The sequence below is a fragment of the Macaca thibetana genome, chromosome 5 (genome assembly GCF_024542745.1).
Source record: "Macaca thibetana thibetana isolate TM-01 chromosome 5, ASM2454274v1, whole genome shotgun sequence".
Taxonomy (NCBI): domain Eukaryota; kingdom Metazoa; phylum Chordata; class Mammalia; order Primates; family Cercopithecidae; genus Macaca; species Macaca thibetana.
Genome location: NC_065582.1, coordinates 73,961,687 through 73,981,711, shown reverse-complemented (window position 1 = coordinate 73,981,711; position 20,025 = coordinate 73,961,687). Strand labels below are relative to the sequence as shown.

General features: G+C 34.8%; 1 protein-coding gene across 1 annotated transcript in view; it reads right to left on the bottom strand.

The window, feature by feature from the left end:
- Positions 1 to 20,025, bottom strand: part of LOC126954345 (bifunctional heparan sulfate N-deacetylase/N-sulfotransferase 4) — a 290,679-nt gene that overhangs the window by 249,635 nt on the left and 21,019 nt on the right. The window contains exon 2 of the mRNA XM_050789919.1: positions 2,828 to 4,051. Coding sequence (XP_050645876.1) covers positions 2,828 to 3,805 — 978 coding nt within the window. The 5' untranslated portion in view covers positions 3,806 to 4,051. The remainder of the gene's footprint in view (positions 1 to 2,827; positions 4,052 to 20,025) is intronic.

The following is a 20,025-nucleotide window of genomic DNA, read 5'->3' as shown; positions in this document are numbered from 1 at the left end:
GCAATCCTACTATTGAGTATATATCCAAAGGAAATGAATTCAACTTATCAAGGAGATATCTGTACTTCCTTGCTCATTTAAGCATTATTTACAATATTTAAGATATAGAATCAGCCTGAGTGTCTATCAGTGGATACATGAGTAAAGAAAATGAGATACATATACACAATGAAATATTATTCAGACTTCAAAAAGAAGAAAATCCTGTAATTTGTGACAACATGGATGACCTAGAGGACATTATGTTAATTGAAATAAGCAAGGCAGAGCAAAATAAATACATAATCTCACCTTTTTGTGGAGTCTAAAAAAATTAAACTCAAAGAAGCAGAGAGTAAAATGGTAGTTCCCAGAGGTTGAGAGTGAGGAGGTTGGAGAGATTTTGGTTAAAATACACAAAATTTCATGTTGATTGGAAGAATAAGTTGAAGAAACCTATAGTAGATTCTAGTAGTAACAATGTATCATATTCTTGAAAATTACTAAAAGAGTGGATTTTAAGTGTTTTCACCAAAAAATGATAAGTATCTGGGATAATTAATTCCTATGTCATTTTGCTGTATCTAAACATTTCATGATTTACACATATTTCAAAACATCATGTTGTACATGAAAAATATATATTGTTTTTGTCAATAAAAAAGTAAAAATAAAAATAATTCTGAGGGACAACCAGAAATAACAACAAAAAAGGCAGTAAAGAGTATTTTCTTCAAAAACACAGTTCAGTTAATATGTGTACATACATAAATATTATACATTACTTCATATACAGGATATAATTCTATCCATAAGAACACACACTAATAAATATATACACACACACATAGCCTTTCTGATTCTCTCTCCATATGTGACACTGCTCAAGCCTTTGTTAAATTTCAATATTATTTTATTCTGTTTGGGGTTATGTCAGTTGAGAGAGCCATCAGCGACTTTTGAATATTATTTTGAGCAGCAGTGAGTAACAATTTGTTTTTCTATTTGAGAAAAAAGTGAAATAGCTGAATTTGAGCTGATTAAATTCATTTAGACTTGTAAAGAACTTTTTAATTCATATTGTTCTTTAGCCTGAAACTTGGAAATACTATATTTTCAGGGTGTGAAGAAAGGAACCAACCACTCAGAGAACCTTTTGAAGTAACTGGCCTCTTGTTAAGCCTATGGTTTCAAAATTAAAAGAACACTATCATTTATACTAATTAAAGAGAATAATAAATACTAAAAATGTGAAAGAAAAAATGAGAAAAATCTGTATGGAACTCAATTGTCGTCACTTTATCTTTTCTTAACAGTCTTGAAATAAAATATTTGGGTCACAGTCAAGCAGTGCTTCATAGGAACTTATGAAAAACAGAGTTCATTGGTTCACATAAACTTTGAAGGTTTTTAAAAAGTAAACTTATTCTACTGCTTTCAATCATTTTGCTTTTCAGTGGCCATCAGGTCTTATGATGAAAAAAATGCCCTGTTATTTTGAAGAGGTATCCAAATTTTATCTTTGGAAGATAAACACTTTAACAGAAGATCCAAAAAAGTCAATAACACCTTAACACTCTTTGATTCCTTTATTATTCTCAATTGTGTCCTCTAATTTTTGTTTATGTGTTTGCTAAAATTATTTACACACAAAATAAATTTAGTTGTACGTAGGATGAGATAGTCACAAGTAAAAGATCAGGTGAGAGTACTGCATCAAGATTGTTTAAAAGATGATTATCTTCAGAATTGTGCACCTAATCTTGTGTAGCATAGTGGGTTTATTTTTATTTAGTAGCAATCCCAGGCTGAATCTGTTATTCAGTCTCAATTGATCAAAAACTAGAAGTGCTATCAGTAACATTGCTGTGTTTTCCCAAATAATGCAATAAATAAATAATATAGGTATAATAATGAAAGCTACCTGAGGCCAACCCAATGCCACATTCCTTATAAAATGATTTGTTTTTGCTAATATCTGTATTTTCAGATATCTGAACATTTCATATGAGCAAATATTATGCTTGGTTGAGATTGTAGAAAGGTCTTGTGCTGTTTCTCCATTATTCTATTTACACCACAATTTTCAAACCCAAGTTTGGCAGGATTTGGCAGGGTAAATAATCCATAAATAGAGTTATATGGCTATCTTAGTCTCACTGTTACAAACTGCAACATGTGCTATAATAAGGGAGGCTGTTATAAGTGGTTCTAGGTGGGATGGGAAAGACTTAAGAAGAGGCAAGGAGGCCAGACACTGGCTCATGCCTGTAATTCCAGCACTTTGGGAGGTTGAGGCAGGTGGATCATGAGGTCAGGAGTTTAAGACCAGCATAGCCAAGATGGTGAAACCCCATCTCTACTTAAAATGCAAAAATTAGCCAGACCTGTGGCAGGCACCTGTAATCCCAGCTACCCAGGAGGCTGAGGCAGAGAATTGCTTGAACCCAGGAGGCGGAGGTTGCAGTGAGCCAAGATCACATCACTGTACTCCAGCCTAGATGACAGAGCAAGACTCTGTTCTAAAAAAAAAAAAAAAAAAAAAAAAAAAAAGAAAGAAAGAAAAAGAAGAAGAAAAGAAGAAAGAAAGAAAAATGAGGCAAGGCGATTAAGTTCACTAACTCTTTGGGGTATTTTAGCTCTGTCCCATTCTGAAGCTTCTGGTGTGTGTTGTATGTGTGTGTAAAGAATGGTTAAGTCTTGGTTCAAGATTTTTCTAAATGGCTATTTTATTTCAACTCTACTGCATCTTAAAACTTTAGTGATTAGTAATCTATCATATTTGGAATATTTTACCAGTACCACATTGTGAAATACAAATTTCGATGTTATTTATACATATGCTTACCTTCACATCTTTGACATTCATCCTTGTTCCCTCTTTCCCAACAAATATATCATCAATGTCCACAAGGATGTACCTGTCCAAGGACAATGTCAGCCTCTTCCCTGACAAGAAGGAGATGGCATCTATGAAGATGAGCTTGTGCAGCCAAAAGTTCAAGTTGTTGCCAAAAAGTACTCGCTGAATTCCATCATGAAGCCCCAGATCCTGAATCACCGTTGCAAAGAGTTTTTTGCTAGACAAGGATGAAAGGGATTTTTCTGTCTGTAATTCAGTTAAAAGTACAGGCTGGTAGGTTGAATGATTATATTGGAAAATAGTCCAGTCTTCCCCAGGAAGAGGGCCTTTCTCAACCTTGGGGGCTTTGGTAATATGTAGCAAAGGAGATTGAGGGTTAACAAAACAGTCCTTTAGAGCTAGATTATTGAAAAGGTTTAACGGAAAGCCTTTTAATTGTGTACTTGGTAAGCTGTTCTCATTGGCTTTATGAAAACCGATTATACTAACACTGTATTCCACACAGTATTTTTCTAAAAGCTCTCGATTCCATGAGTCCATGCTGACGTACTTCAGAATATTTTCATAAATAACTAAAGTATATTTCCCTTTGCCATTATCTGTAAGAGGAGGTATATCTCCCTTTCCAGGGGCAATGACCATGTGGTACTGAAATCGGCTGGACTCCAAAATAGCTATGATATCTTGACCAAGTTGAGAGTATTGGCTCTCCACAAAGAGAAGGACAGTAGGGTCAGTTTTGGATGTATCAATAGGTTTCACTGTTTTCAGCTCCATTGACCGATATGGTAGAATTTTGATGTCAGCGCATTCTGCTTCTGCAGTGGTTTCGATAAGTGTCATTTCCTGTTTGTAGCCAGAGTAGAGAAAATAGGCAGAAATGACAATGCTCACTAAGCAAAAGGTAGCTAAGAGAACAATCAATGTTCGAAAACTTCTCCGAAGTTTCACAATAAGATTCATTTTTTAAGATAATGTTTTGGAAGCTTTTCCCCAATTTCTTTTCCTAAAGTGCCATAGTGAATAAAGTATGAGATGTTGCAAATATGACTTCCCCAGAGTTCATGTAACCATTGCAAATCATGTAAAATGTTTGAAGGGAGCACAACTGAGTTAAAGCTGGAAGGCAATAGACGGGGAGGACATAAGTTGAGGAGATTTTGAATATGTCCAATATCAAGAATTGCTGCAGAATCCTCTAAGCATAATCTGAAAGAGAGGAGAAACGTAATAACTAAGACAAAAATAGAAATAAAAATATGTATTTGTATATAAATGCTGATGCTCAAGAAACATATATAGCAATGATAATTTTAGTGTTTTAATATGATAAAATATTAATAACCTGATGTTTACAGTCAACTTAACTACTAGAGTACGGTAGATTTTTTGATAACTTCCAGAACACAGAATCCAATTTTATTTTTGCCTAAACATCCATATGTATATAGGAATATGTATTGAGATCATTTTCTAACTAATCACACCAAAAAGGAAAAGAAGTAGAAAGTAAGCCTTAACCAAGAATGTCAGTTACCATAAAACTGTTCTGCAAAACTGATAGCCATTATATACATATAAAATTAGGAAATAAGGAATCAGGGACTTAGAGCAATTAAACATGCTCTTAGGTATCTGCTTGAGTCTCTGGAATTCCCAGCTGACTGAATAAATCTGTCTTAAGTTTAGGGTAGTTACAAGTTTTTCTCTTTAATAATATATCCTTTATCCGGACTGACAGGGAGCCACTTGACCCTCTTCAGCATTACAGCCCAGATACATAGGATTGCTCCTTCTTCATGCAGAAGCAGGCATTCTCATATCTCGCTAATGAAACAGAGGACAGAAAGCTTAGGCGAAAAGAACATTGGCATGTTAGTCTCAAAGCATATTTCCTAATTTTGCCTACTCCTGTAATAAGAATTAAAACTCTTACCCATTGTCAATTTTTATCCAAGAATCAGATGTTCTATTTCTCTATCACTTCCTTTAGTTCAAAAAAAAAAAAAAAATGAATGTAGAATGCATTTGTATTCCTTTGTTCTTGCATTGCTCTAAAGAAACACCTGAGACTGGAAAATTTATAAAGAAAAAATGTTTAATTGGCTCATGGTTCTGCAGGTTGTACAGGTAGCATAGCAGCTTCTGCTTCTGGGGAGATATAAGGAAGCTTCCAATCATAGTAGAAGGCAAGAGGGAGCCAGGTGTCTCACATGGTGGAAGCAGGAGCAAAAGAGACAGTGTGAGCTCAGAAGACAGGAAGATGAGGATATGTTTGGAACTTTGTAGAGACTGGTTTTAAATGGTAGTGACCAAAATGTTGATAGTGATATGGACAACGAAATACAAGCTGAGGAGGTCTCAGATGGAAATGAGGAACTTATTGGGGGCTAGAGAAAAGGTCATTTTTTGTTATGCCTTAGCAAACAATTACACTACATTGTGCCCCTGCCCTGTGGATCTGTGGAACTTGAACTTGAATGTGGTGATTTAGGGTATCTGGTGGAAGAAATTTCTAGCAGCAAAGTATTCAAGAAGTAGTGGGTGGATCAAAAGGTCAGGAGTTCAAGATCAGCCTGGCCGGGATGGTGAAACCCTGTCTGTACTAAAAATACAAAAAAACAATTAGCTAGACATGGTGGTAGGAGCCTGTAAACCCAACTACTTGGGAGGCTGAGACAGAGAACTGCTTGAACCCAGGAGGTGGAAGATTAAGTGAGCTGAGATTGTGCCACTGCACTCCAGCCTGGGTGACAGAGCAAAACTGCGTCCCATCCACCACCACCCCACCCCCAAAAAAGTGACCTAGCTGCTTCTAACAATCTATACTGGGGTACACAAGCAAAGAAATGACCTAAAGTCAGACTGATATTTAAAGGAGAAGCAGAACTGTGAGGCAATTAAACTCTTCTTTATAAATTACCCATTTGCAGCTATATAGCCATTTGAGAATGAACTAACACAGCATCAAAAAAAATTTCCCGTGGCCAGGTGTGGTGGCTCACGCCTGTAATCCCACTACTTTGGGAGGCCAAGGCGGGCGGATTACAAGGTCAAGAGATCCATACCATCCTGGCCAACATGGTGAAACTCTGTCTCTACTAAAAAAGTACAAAAATTAGCTGGGCTTGGTGGCGCACACCTGTAGTCCCAGCTACTTGAGAGGCCAAGGCAGGAGAAATGCTTGAACCCAGGAGGGGGAGGTTGCAGTGAGATGAGATCACACAACTCACAACTGCATGCCAGCCTGGCCAGTCTGGGCAACGAGAGTGAAACTCTGTCTCAAAAAAAAAAAAAAAAAAAAAAAAAAAAAAAAAAAAAAAAAAAAAAAAAATCCCAAACTGCTTCATCACAAATGGACATACTTTTCCATTATTATTAGATGTTTTTCTTTGTATAGATGATTCTGACTTTTATGAATTACTTTCTATACAAGCTTACTTCATTTGTCTCTAAACTGTCAGAGTACTTAAATAATTTTCAATTTCCTAGTTTGCCAAACTTTCCCTAGGATAACTATTTTGGGTGAAAATAGTCCATGTTATCAATGTGTGATATATATATATATATTTTTAAGATATTTATTATATCAGACATATTACATCAGATATAATTAAATTAGCATGTGTTTTAATGAGCATTATGTTCTATCACACTGGATATTTAATGGATTTATTTTTTTTAATTGGGGATCTGAGTGATTAGTGGTTATTAATGACTTAAAACTTTTTAAATAATTAAACATTACAATATTATGTCACTACTTTTCATTTTCCATTTCTATGTTCTAAAATAATCTCATTAGTAATTTAAATTTTAAAAATCTACATAATGTTGAAATGGTTGTTTTTGTCAGAATATAACTTTTAAACTTTTTCAAAAAATTAAAAATTTATGTCAAATATTTTAAATATTTTAACATTTCAGATTCCAAATATATAAATGTACCTTAGCTTTTCACTGTGAAACATGTTGTACCAGTTTGCAAAGTCTCCCCAGTGACTTCACATTGACTTTAAAAACAAATGAATCCCACCTGTTGGGGAATTACTAACACTCTATTTGCAAATTTTATTTGTTTTATTTATTTATTTATTTTGAGACGGAGTCTTGATCTGTCACCCAGGCTGGAGTGCAGTGGCCTGATCTCGGCTCACTGCAGCCTCCGCTTCCCAAGTTCAAGTGATCCTCCTGCCTCAGCCTCCTAGAAGCTGGGATTACAGGCACACATGTTCAAGTCCTGCTGATTTTTGTATTTTTAGTAGAGACGGGATTTCATCATGTTGGCCAGACTGACCTCAAACGCCTGACCTCAGGTGATCCGCCCGCCTCAGCCTCCCAAAATGCTGGGATTACAGGTGTGAGTGACTACACCCAGCCAAATGAAATTCTTTAATATAATTGTCTGCTTTCCAAAAGTCTTTGTTTCAAAACTCAGCTCCCTTTAAACAAATTGGATTGCGTTTTACTAAAAAGAAATGGAATACAGAAATAAAAAGGCTTTGGTTTGGTATGAAACACGTAAAGCAATTATACTATATCCTCTACTTTCATATATGCTTGAAAATTTTCATATATAATTTTTTAAAATAAAAACTCAATTAAAATATATATGTGTGTATATATATAGTGTGTAGTGTGTATGTGTATAATAATAATGAAATTGAAAGATATTTAGAACTTGTCAAAGGAGATTATTAATCTTATATCAATTCTTAGATTTATCCAAGCTCACATCTTTAATTTAAAAATCTATTTAAACGAACATAAAATCAGACCCACCCCATCCACACCACTTCCCTAAATAACCTGATAAGAGCAGATATCTACTTACATGCTTTGGAGGATTGCTTAGTATTTTAGGAATAAATTTAACCAGGAGATTCGGAGAGAAATTAAATGGATGACAAGTTAACACTTTGTTAAATCTTTACTTCTTCTCACATTAAAAATGTGATTTTTATTTTTGAATATACAAAGAAGAATATGTCAGTTTTGCATATTTAGAATATCTCCTCCTAATGCAATAGTGAAAAATAAATTAAAAAAAATATATGGGGCAAGAATCTGCCAACCCAAAGAATAAATAAAATTTAAATGTGACATTTATTTAACACTAATATGTTCAGAGTTAGAAGAATGACGGATACATATTACCAACATGGAAGACATATGTGTTTTCAATGTAAGTGTTTTAACTAAAGGAGTTATCCTTCCCATTCAATTCTCCCAGTTCTCCTTCCCTGGCAAAACTGGCCAGTGGAGATGAGGAAGCCTGGACCATAAAACATGATATACCATAAATGTTTACTTATGTCTCACACCTGAAGTAAGAAATGGTATTATTACATTGTTTGGGATGCCAAAGAGGTGTAGTCTGTGATTAGTTTGAATCTCTTACCTACTGTGTGACCCTTAAAAAGGTGGGGGAAAAGGCATGCAGGAGTATGGATACGGAGAGCAATCAACGTAAGAATCTTATGTTGTTACCATAAGTCAAATAAGACAATTGAGATTATTTTTCAAAAGGCACGTCTTAAATGAGTCATACAAAATTTAAAACATTACTTCAGGATAATAACGAAGACATTGAACTGCTGCTATAATGGTATAAAAATATGTGGCATTTGTTTTTAAGTAGTCTAAGGTGATAGACCAAAATTTTTATTTTACCTTAATTAGTGTCTTCTTCAGGAAGACCCTGGGATAAGTTAGCAACAAACAGAAACGTTTGAGAGTTCTCCTTTCCCCACTTTCACCTTATATGGTGATGTTGACCTTTCATTATAGAAAGAACAGATAAATATGTGGATTACTGAGTAAACTGCATCTGTGGAAAAACTATTTTATTAACCACCAAACTAAGTAAGTTAAACAGGCTTTGGTCCCAATTCTTCTAAATCGGACTTTCCATATTCTAATAAATCTATTGTTAAAAATTTGGAAGAGAGATCTACGCATTATTTGTCATGACAACCTGTCACAAAATGTGGACTTCATGACCTCTGCAGAGGCTTTGATGAGAAAAAAAGGGAGGCCTTTTTAGGTGTTGCCTTTCTTGTTCTCATTTTTGTTTTCTTGTTTTTACTTTCTATCCTTCCAAATATGGCTTATCACCTAGTTAGCAGTGGAATAAATACCTCCTAGAATTTTTACTTTCTTTCAAGATTAGAAAATAATTATATGATGATATTAACATTATTGTTTTATATATCTGTTATAAGATTGCTTTTTGACATTTTCAAAATGTGTTTAGAGATTCTCTAAAATACAGTTCGCAAAGTTAATTTGCCACATAATCATGGTAAATTTCTAGTAATCTCTGGTAGCAGCAGAGAAGGGAGTTAGTAAACAAAACAATTATAGGTACTACTGTAGTTATTGCTACTTTTTGGAAAGACTGAAATACAAAAGAAAGCTGGATACTAAATCACATTGCATATAGGTGTGGTTGTTTCTTTGTTTAAGGTGACCTGATGAGCTGTACAAATCACTAAAGAGCCTTATGGAAATTCAGCTGAAATTGAAAACAAGAGCAATGACGTTTACCAGCATTTAATAAATGGCTACTACTTGCTAGTAACTATGCTATATTCTTTTTATTCATCATCCTGTTTACTCTATATCGATCTATTTTTAAAATGACAAAATAAAAATTTAGAAGGTTTAAAAACAGAGCTAAGATTAAACTACTAATGATTTATTATACTAGGATTCTACAGTTGCACTGTTGAGAAGAAACAGAGACTAAATTAAGTGAAGCCAAAAACTTAGCAGTCAGCATAATTAAATAATTTAACTGCAAATCAGCAAGTTTTATTTCAATTTAAAAGTTCAGATATTCAAAGTCAAAAAATGTCTACTAAAAATGGAGAAAAATTGTAGAGGTGAATTCAATTGATTTAAAAGCAGCTGTGTTATAAATTTGAATGGTTTAAGAATTTGTGATAATTTCACTGACCTTGACTTTTTGTGATGCCTATGAGGAAAACATTTTATTATATACTTTGTTTTTACCTGCTTCATGAGTTTTTTTGTTTGCTTTTAGGAATCATAAAGAATTAGCTCATATTTTATATTAATGAAACAGAATTTTTAATTAAAACTGTTACACAGACTGAGCAGTGGCTCACACATGTAATTCCAGCACTTTGAGAGTGTGAGGCTGAAGGATTGCTTGAGTCCGGTAGTTTGAGACTATCCTGGACAACAAAGCAAGATCTTGTCTCAACACAAAAGAAAATAGAAAAAAAAAAAAGACAGGTGCGGTGGTGTGAACCTGTAGTTCCAGCTGCTTGGGAGGCTGAGGCAGGGGGTTTACCTTGAGTCCAAGAGTTCAAGGTTGCAGTGAGCTATGATTGCACCACCGCGACAGAGGGATACCCTGTCTGGAAACACACACAAACCAGAAAACACAAAAATTATTATATAAATATTTAACAACTTTTAATATACATTAACCGCACCAGTGCTTCTTTGGGGTGAATTCCAAAATTTGTAACCATACAAAATAGTTTGGCTGTGTCTCCACCCAAATCTCATCTTGAATTATAGTTCCCATAACCCCCATGTGATGTAGGAAGGACCTAATGGAAGGTAATTGAATCATCAGGGTGGTTACCTCCATGCTGTTCTTGTGATTGTGAGTTCTCATGAGATCTGATGCTTTTATAAAGAGCTTCCCTGCTTTGTTCAGCACTCATTCTCTCCCGCCACCCTGTGAAGAGGTACCTTCTGCCATGATTGTAAGGTTCCTGAGGACATCCCAGCTATGAGGAACTGTGAGTCAATTAAACCTCTTTTCTTTATAAATAACCCAATATCAGGTATTTCTTGATAGAAGCGTGAGAATGGACCAATACACTAAACAAGTACCTCAGAGAGTGAGGCACTGCTGTAAAGACCCTGAAAATGTGGAAGCAACATTGGAACTGGGTAACAGGCAGAGGTTGGAACAGTCTGGAAGGCTCAGAAGAAGACAGGAAAGTAAGATAAAGTTTGGAACTTCCTAGAGATTTGACGAATGGCTTTGACCAAAATGCTGATAACAATTTTAACAATGAAGTCCAGGCTGAGGTGATCTCAGATGTTGATGAGGAACTTGTTGGGAACGGGAATAAAGGTGATTCTTGCTATGCTTTAGCAAAGAGACTGGGCCCTGCCCTAGAGATCTGTGGAACTTTGGACTTGAGAGAGATGATTTAGGGTATCTGTTGGAAGAAATTTCTAAGTGGCAAAGCATTCAAGAGGAAACTAAGCATGAAAATTTGGAAAATTTGCAGCCTGATGATACAGTAGAGAAGAAAAACCCATTTTCTGGGGAGAAATTCAAGCCTGCTGCAGAAATTTGCATAAGTAACAAGGAGCAGAATGTTAATCACCAAGACAATGGGGAAAATATCTTCAGGGCATGAGAGACCTTCATGGCAGCCCCTCCCGTCACAGAAAAATATGAATTAATCCACCAGGTCCAGAGTCCCCCCCCTGCTGTGTGAAGTCTGGGATTTGGTGCCCTGTGCCTCAGGCTACTCCAACTGTGGATAAAAGGGGCCAACATATAGCTCTGTCTGTTGCTTCAGAGGGTGTAAGCCCCAAGCCTTGGTGGCTTTCATGTGGTGTTGGGTCTGTTGGCACACAGAAATCAAGAATTGAAGTTTTTGAACCTCCGACTATGATTCAGAGGATGTATGGAAATGTCTGGATATTCAGGCAGAAGTTTGATGCAGGGGCAGAGCCTTCATGGAATACCTCTCCTTGGACAGTGTGGAAGGGAAATGTGGGGTTGTAGCTGCCCCCCTCCCCACAGTCCCCACTGTGGCACTGCCTAGTGAGAAGAGGGCCACCATCCCCTATACCCCAGAATGGTAAATTCACCAACAACTTGCATCATGTATCTGAAAAAGCCACAGACACTCAATCCCAACTGTGAAAGCACTTGGGAGGGGGGCTGTACCCTGAAAAGCTACAGGAGTGGAGCTCCCCAAGGTCATGGGAGCCCACCTCTTGCATTAGCGTGATCTGGATGTGAGACATGGAGCCAAAGGAGATTATTTTGGAACTTTAAGCTTAATGATTGCCCTATTGGATTTCAGAATTTCATGGGGCCTGAAGCCCCTTTGTTTTGGCCAAATTCTCTCATTTTGAATGGGTATATTTACCCAATGCCTGTATCCCCATTGTATCTAAGAAATACCTAACTTACTTTTGATTATATAGGCTCATAAGCAGAAGGGACTTGCCTTGTCTCATATGAGACTTTGGACTTGGACTTTTTGGTTAATGCTGGAATGAGTTAAGACTTTGGAGGACTGTTGGAAGGGCATGATTGTATTTTAAAACGTGAGGACATGAGATTTAGGAGGGGCAGGGGGCATAATAGTATGGTTTGGCTCTGTGTTCCCACCCAAATCTCATCTCGAATTGTAGTTCTCGTAATTCTCACGTGTCATAGAAGGGACCCGGTGAAGGGTAATTGAATCATGAGGGTGGTTATCCCCATGCTCTTCTCATGATACTGAGTGAGTTCTCATGAAATCTGATTGTTTTATAAGGTGATTTCCCCCCTTTGCTCAGCACTCAATCTCTCCTGCCACCCTGTGATGAGATGCCTTCTGCCATGATTTTAAGTTTTCTGGGGCCTCCCCAGCCATGTGGAACTGTGAGTCAATTAAACTTCTTTTCTTTATAAATTACCCAGTCTTGGGTATTTCTTCACAGTAGTGTGAGAATGAATTAGTACCTCATCCTTCAAGAGAGATGTAGTATTTCTCAAATTACATTTCACCAACACGTAAGTGAAAATGAAGTAGACCAGAATAGAAACATTGTCAAACTTCATGTACGGCAGAGGTAAGTAGTGCTTTATGAAACTTTATGTTATGGTGCCCCTGTATGCATGTGTGTGTGTATTTGTATACCAATGTAAGATTATTTCTTATTCTGGGTGATGGTAAAAACTGTTTGAGGAGTGCTACTCAATAGGTCACAGCTAATGCAAATTATTTAATCTGTTGTTAAAATAATTATAAATATCTTAAAGGTTTTAGCTAAAGATCAATGCAGTCTCTTATGAATCTGAGTGGTTTCAGAAAATATCCAATATTGATGAAATAGTAGTTGAGACTATGAAATGGTTGATATCATATGGCTGGTCCCATGGAATTCCTTTCAGCTTCTAGGCCAAAAATATTATGATATTATTCTCAGTAGCAACCACTGCTACATAAATCATAACTTTTTCAAAATAGAGGTACAAAATAATGAGTAATTGTTATATTTAATCAAAATCGAAGTAGTACGTCCAGTTTATAATTTTCTGCAGAAACGATCTTTTCTATACCTATAAATAACCAGTTGATTATCACCTAACTTTCATGCACTTCATATTTTCTTGATTTCAGTGACATAATATAAATTTATTTTAGTCCCCAAAGTGTGGATTTTTACCAGTACAGACTCTTAAAAGTGTCATTTCAAACATAATGATAACATTACTACCATAATACTATATTGTAACATAATATTATACTAGGTACATAGCTCTGAGCTATCAGCTACATTCATACTTCAAAATATTATGAAGTCAACTCAGTAAATAGAAGAGTAAATGTCAGGCGATTTCTTTTATCACCATTTCCTGCAGAGATATGTATAGTACCTATTTACCATTTTCTTAGTTCTTATTTTCTAAAGCAAAGAAACAACATGATTTTTTAAATATAGAGTCTAATTTACTAAAATCAACTGCAAATTTCTGTGCATTCATCTTGCTTATTAGAAAAACATGGAGATTTTGGAAATAAGGAAACGTTTATGTGGATATTTGTTCTGCTTTGCCATATAAGATTTAAGTAAAGTAGTAGACATGCTATCCGTGGCCAAGTTGAGAGGTCTGATAATCACTGCTTGGAACTTTCTATTTATATTTATAGCTAAGATTTCATCACTGAATTTTACCATTATACTACTAAAATAATAATCAGATCTCCAGAATGTGTGGACCAGAATTAAATAGGATTAGACAATTTTTGAATGAGTAGATCTGCCTCAGGGTTTCTGACATTCAGACAATTTCCTCAGGACCTTAGGATGACTTTGGGATAAATTTGTGACTCTGTCTCATATTTATAGATTTGGAGGTAATATTTACAATGGGACATTTATAATCAAACTGGAACCAGACAGGCTATCTACAATTCAGTCCAATCCTGGATTTGCTCCTATTTTTCTCTTTCATGTAAGAAGTCAAGGCATTTTCCGACATCCATTCAGCAAATATATGTATTAACATTTATTAAGAGCCTATTTACCAAGTACATGTGCGAATTCGAGTATTTCTCTTATTATCAGCAAAAACATCTAAATTATTTCGTTTTAATCTGTTCTCTGTTTCTTCCTTTTCCTATTTCCCTTTCACCTTTAGAATATTTTTTCTTTTCTTATATTTTTCCTTGACAGTGGATGGTTTTAAAGTTACTGACTTAAGCTTATGCTAATGGAGTTCATGTGAAAAGTGTGGGCATTAATCTGCTAATCTATATAACAATGTTGTGATTTCCTGTCTTGATTTTTGTTCACTCCATCTAAACAATTTATATGGAAGCTACAAAAGATGACTGAGGAAATATAACATCATGATATGCCTTCCTGCTTAGATGTAATATTATTAACCATTTTCTTTCAAAAGTAAACAATTTTTCTGTAACTTATCTGCAAGGATGATGTGAAAATGTTTCAGAAACTCAACTGCTTTTTTTCTTAACAAAATGTATATATATTTTATACTTGAAAGTGTTATAAATTTTGTAAACCCATAATATTAAAAATAAAATGAACATTAACAGATTCTTGTTTCTCTTTCTATATTTTTCTGTATGTGTTTTTATAGTTTAAAATATAATTTTTATTGTATTTTTATACTTAGAATTATGACAGTTAAAAGGGAAATGTGATTAAGACATCTTTGAAGTATACATCATTATTTTATTTCTATTTCCCCAACTTATACTATTTTGATGATTTCAATAACTTTCTAAGCCACATGGCCTCTCTCCCAAGCTGCACAATCTTCTACTTTACAAAGCAAACAGAAAGCAAAGGTTGAACTGGCTCAAAATTATGCAGGGAGCCAAACTGACTCCCTCCCACTAATGTTTCCCAAACTGAAAAATTCTCACTGTCCTTACCTGCCTCCTGATTCCATAGATAATGTATATCTCTTCTAAAGTTATTTTTTATTTTTTATTTTTTTGCCTCCACCTATTTTCTAGAACTTCAACCTCTCTTTTCTGGGGACTTAAAAAAAATGGTATAATGCTTTGTTAGTAACTGACCATAAACAGCATCTAAATATGTTTCATTTGTAGACCATAAACAGTATCTAAATATGTTTCATTTGTAATTATAATCTTTAGATATCTGAATGGCTTCAGTCCCTACCACTGCCTCACCTTTCCTAGTTTCTGGGTTCTGTATTTATTTTAGTTGGAGACTCCAGGTATCATTTTGTTAACAAGTTTAGCTCATGCCCATGTTCGTAACATTTTCTGTCACACTCAACGCCACCCCCACCCCCACCCCCAATCCAAGCAACTGCCCTAATTTTTCTCTTTAGCTTCAGAGTCAAGCTTTTTGAGAGTTTACTCTTATAAAATGTTTCATCTTGTTATTTCTGTACTTTACGTGTTGAACCATTTACAGTTCTGGAATGACCCAGGTTATCTCTTTTATCTTTAAGTCTAATCAGTTCTTATTCATTTTTAGAAAGATTCAGCTTGGATAAAACTACCTCAAAAAAGTCACCCCTGGCATTACAGAAGTTAGTTTAGTAAGTGTGTCTCCACTATGCTCTCATAGTACAGCCTGTAACACAGACATTTTAATTGAGTAATTATCCATGGATTTCCACTAAGGCAGGAACTGTGATTTATTCAGAATTGAATCTTCTGCATTTTGTAAACTTCCTGCTACCTAATGCACAAAACAATTACGCCAAAACAACAATAACTGTATTTATGTCTTGCATATATTCACCATCTTTCTCTACCCCAAGGTACAACTCAAATGATCTTTTCTCCAGACACTTGTTGGGAAAGGTGGTGGAGGATGGAAGGAGTCTGAAGTTCAGTATCTTCATTTTCTAAATGGAGGATATAAAAAGGTTGTATTTCTGTTTTCATGTATACACTCCAGGGAAGATTTGGAAGGATGCTCAACGAAATATTGATCGTCTCTGTTTTGTACTTTTCTATCTTATTTCATTTTTTCAAGAATCATGTACTGTCTGTATAAAAGCACAAAAATGTAGGGAAAAAATTTTAAATGGGTGAGTTTCATAACTGTAAGTTTGCTTCAAACTATAAAATTCTATAATCTTATGAATAACAAGTCTTTCCTATTCATTTCTGCCCCTGGTAGTCTTTCTTACTCTAAATCTCTGAAGAATATGTTGTCTTTATCTTTTTTATAATACCTTTGCATTTTTACATAACTGCCTTATGTGTCTTCTGCAGAAGACTGTGGGTACATTTTCCATAGCCTAGTCTATATAGAAAGCTTCTCTTTTCATAATAAGCTAGTTAGTTTATTTTCCTTCAAGCATAACCCAATACTAAATTAGACACACAGTAGATCAGTAACAATCTTGAGTAACTCAGTTAAATTGATGTTCAATGTTATAATGTTTTAATAGATTTTATTGGAACAATGATCTCAGAATCAAGCCTAAGGTTTTGAAAATTGGAAAATCAATTGCACAAAATTATCTCTAAGTTTACTTATTATCAACCAGACCCCTTTTGTAGTCACAAGATATGTAGGTCTGGAGAAATCTGGATTATATTAATATTGGTATATGTCCCCGCAGAATTTATATATTTATTTATATTAATTATATTTTTATTTTTTGGTAAGCACACAAAATTTGATCTACCATCTTCACCAAGTTTAAGTGTAACACGTAGTGTTATTGTTCCAGTATTATTTAAAAGTTGCAGCTTATTATTTTTAAATACAATAGTAAATGTATCATTTCTACCTCAATCATTAATTTTTTATGTTATTTCTTAGAAGACTTTTTCTGATGAATTTTTTACTACTTAATCCTTTCTCTTGTATTTCAGAGAAGGAAATACATATTTTTACTAGGCACAAAACCTAGCTACAAAGGACCTGTAAAGTACCGCTACCAATAGAATAACCTACTCTACAGAGTTATGTTCTTTACTTTAAAAAGGTTTTTAAAAATGATATTTATACCTAATTTTTATTTTTGAAAAATCCAAAATAATTAGAGAAGACAATGTATTATGAAGAATGGATACTTCCTAAAGTTGTAAAATACCCAAAACTAAAATGAAAAAGGATCTAATTAAATTACAAAAAGATAACATAATAAAATGAAATAATTTATTCTCAATCCAGTCACCATTTTTATAACAGAGGCCATAAAACACATTTATTAATTATATTTGATATTTGTTTTTCTATAATTAGGAAATAATAATCTGTCTATTGGTATATCACGTTTATGTGAAAGGAGAAAATAAAAAATTTGCTTTTTTTAATGGGTATTTCTGAACACTCTTTTGGTCTCCTAACTTTTTCAACACTAGAGGGCAATATACTCTTGCTTTTATTGCAAAAATAGGCCAACAGCTCCTGTTCTCCATTGACAGGTTACTAAACTAAAGAAAGTGTTAACTAGGTAAGCCCAAGGAGTATAGTTAACTGAGCTCTCAGGATCAGCATCATGCTGTTGACGTGAGGGAAAGATCAATGACTCAATGTTAGAATACTAATTTTGCCACAATTACACACCAAATACATTTTAATCAATTCTCTTCTTCACATTTGTAATGAACAGCCATTTTTATATTGCTTGTATGGTTCCCTGCTTCTGAAGTTTTATTTCTGTTTTTCAATATACATCTTTTTGTTACTGTTGTGCACAAAAGAAGAAGAAAAAAAACATCAGCTCTGCTTAATATGTTGCTAATTTTTGTGACTTTTAAGATCTAAATCTTTTTTTGAAAGGAAGATAGGTACAATAGCTACAATTCAAATATATCTAAAACAAATTTTGATACACGTTGGTTTCAAATTACCATTTATCTAGTATATATTTATTTTATTTTAAGTGTATACAATAATATGCATTTGTTTTGGCGAAATAAATTTGCTTTTTCATGTTACATTTCTCTGTTATGCATACATGCCTGTATAATAATTTCATTTATAAGAAATGACAACATTTCTGGCCGGGCGCGGTGGCTCAAGCCTGTAATCCCAGCACTTTGGGAGGCCGAGACGGGCGGATCACGAGGTCAGGAGATCGAGACCATCCTGGCTAACACGGTGAAACCCCGTCTCTACTAAAAATACAAAATCTAGCCGGGCGAGGTGGCGGACGCCTGTAGACCCAGCTACTCGGGACGCTGAGGCAGGAGAATGGCGTGAACCCGGGAAGCGGAGTTTGCAGTGAGCTGAGATCCGGCCACTGCACTCCAGCCTGGGCGACAGAGCCAGACCCCGTCTCAAAAAAAAAAAAAAGAAAAAGAAAAAGAAATGACAACATTTCTAAATATTCGAATCTGCTAAAATAATTAATCATTTCTTTCTTTTTTTTTTTTCTTTCTTTCTTTCTTTTTTTTTTTTTTTTTTGAAACAGAGTCTTGCTCTGTCACCCGTGCTGGAGTGCAGTGGCGCGATCTCGGCTCACTGCAAGCTCCGCCTCCCGGACTCACGCCATTCTCCTGCCTCAGCCTCTGGAGTAGTTGGGGCTACAGGCGCCCGCCACCGCTCCCGGAGAATTTTTATTTATTTATTTATTTATTTTGTATTTTTAGTGGAGATGGGGTTTCACTGTGTTAGCCAGGATGGTCTCGATCTCCCGACCTCGAGATCCGCCCGCCTTATTTATTTCTTAAGAATCGAAAATCAACATAAAATAAATAATGTGAACAACTTATATACAAAAGACAAATGTGTACACCATGATTTAGATTATTTCTCCATCTACTCTTCTCAATTATGAAGTAGAAAGAAAAACATAAGAGCTATATTTGAAATAACTTAAAATTGTGGTTACAATTTCCATTTAGAATGGCATTATGATTTATTTGCCAGTTAGGCTTTCTGGATACCAACTTCAGCTGCTCATAGTTAAATCTTAGAGTTGTCACATTATGTGGTTCCATTATAATTTATCATTTACATGAGAATTTGTAAAAATACATGTTCATATGCAGTTGCTTTGCAGCTGATTTGAAAGATGACGTATCATTAGGAGGTTGTGCTTGCAATGAAGTATACTCAAATTAATCATTTTGAGTAAAATGCACGTATATACAACAGATTTTATTTTTATCCATGTTTTGAGATCTTTTCCAAAGTTGCTTTCCCTAAATAAGTCATTAAAATTTGTTGAAGTATTTTTTGGTACTAACAAAGCTTCTTCAGCAACTATCACAGAATTTGTCATAAGCGAGTACTAAATAACAGTGTAAGTTGCAAACTATATAACTGGAATGCAAACATCAAGATGATTAAATGCAATTCAAAAAATAGTTCTTAATTAGATTTAGTAACATTACTCTACTGATGTTATAGTTAAGGGCACATACACACACATAAATATCAGAAAAGTCCATTTTGAAATGTGGCCATAGAGCAAATATTGCACGATCAGCCTGGGTAATACTGGGATCTGGGAGTTTTTCAAGTACCACTGCTACTGGTGCCCTTAAAATATGGATGTAGGTGAACACCCCCAACCTAAAAGGATTTTTTTCTGCATCCACGTATTCTGTCATTCACTAGCTTTTGATTCAAAATCTGCTAGAAGTATTTTAGAATAGCTGCTTTTAGTAGGCATGCCCATGACTTGGCTGTGAGGGAGGCTGGAAAACAATTATCTGATATCTGTAAATGAGGTGGAAAGTCATATAATCATGAATTTCTCAAACATAAGAAGCAAGTCCAAGTTGCTGGATATAAGTGAAGTTTAAAAATTGATAAAATGTGAGTTAGTCTAAATGAACTTGAGTATAGAAAATAGCAATGATAAAATCTTGAGGGATTATAATCAAAACCAAATAATTAAAATAAGTAAGAACAATCGTATAAAAGTACTAAGGGAATAAATGGAGTAAAATGTTCTAGAAATGCTGTATTTTCTGGAAAGG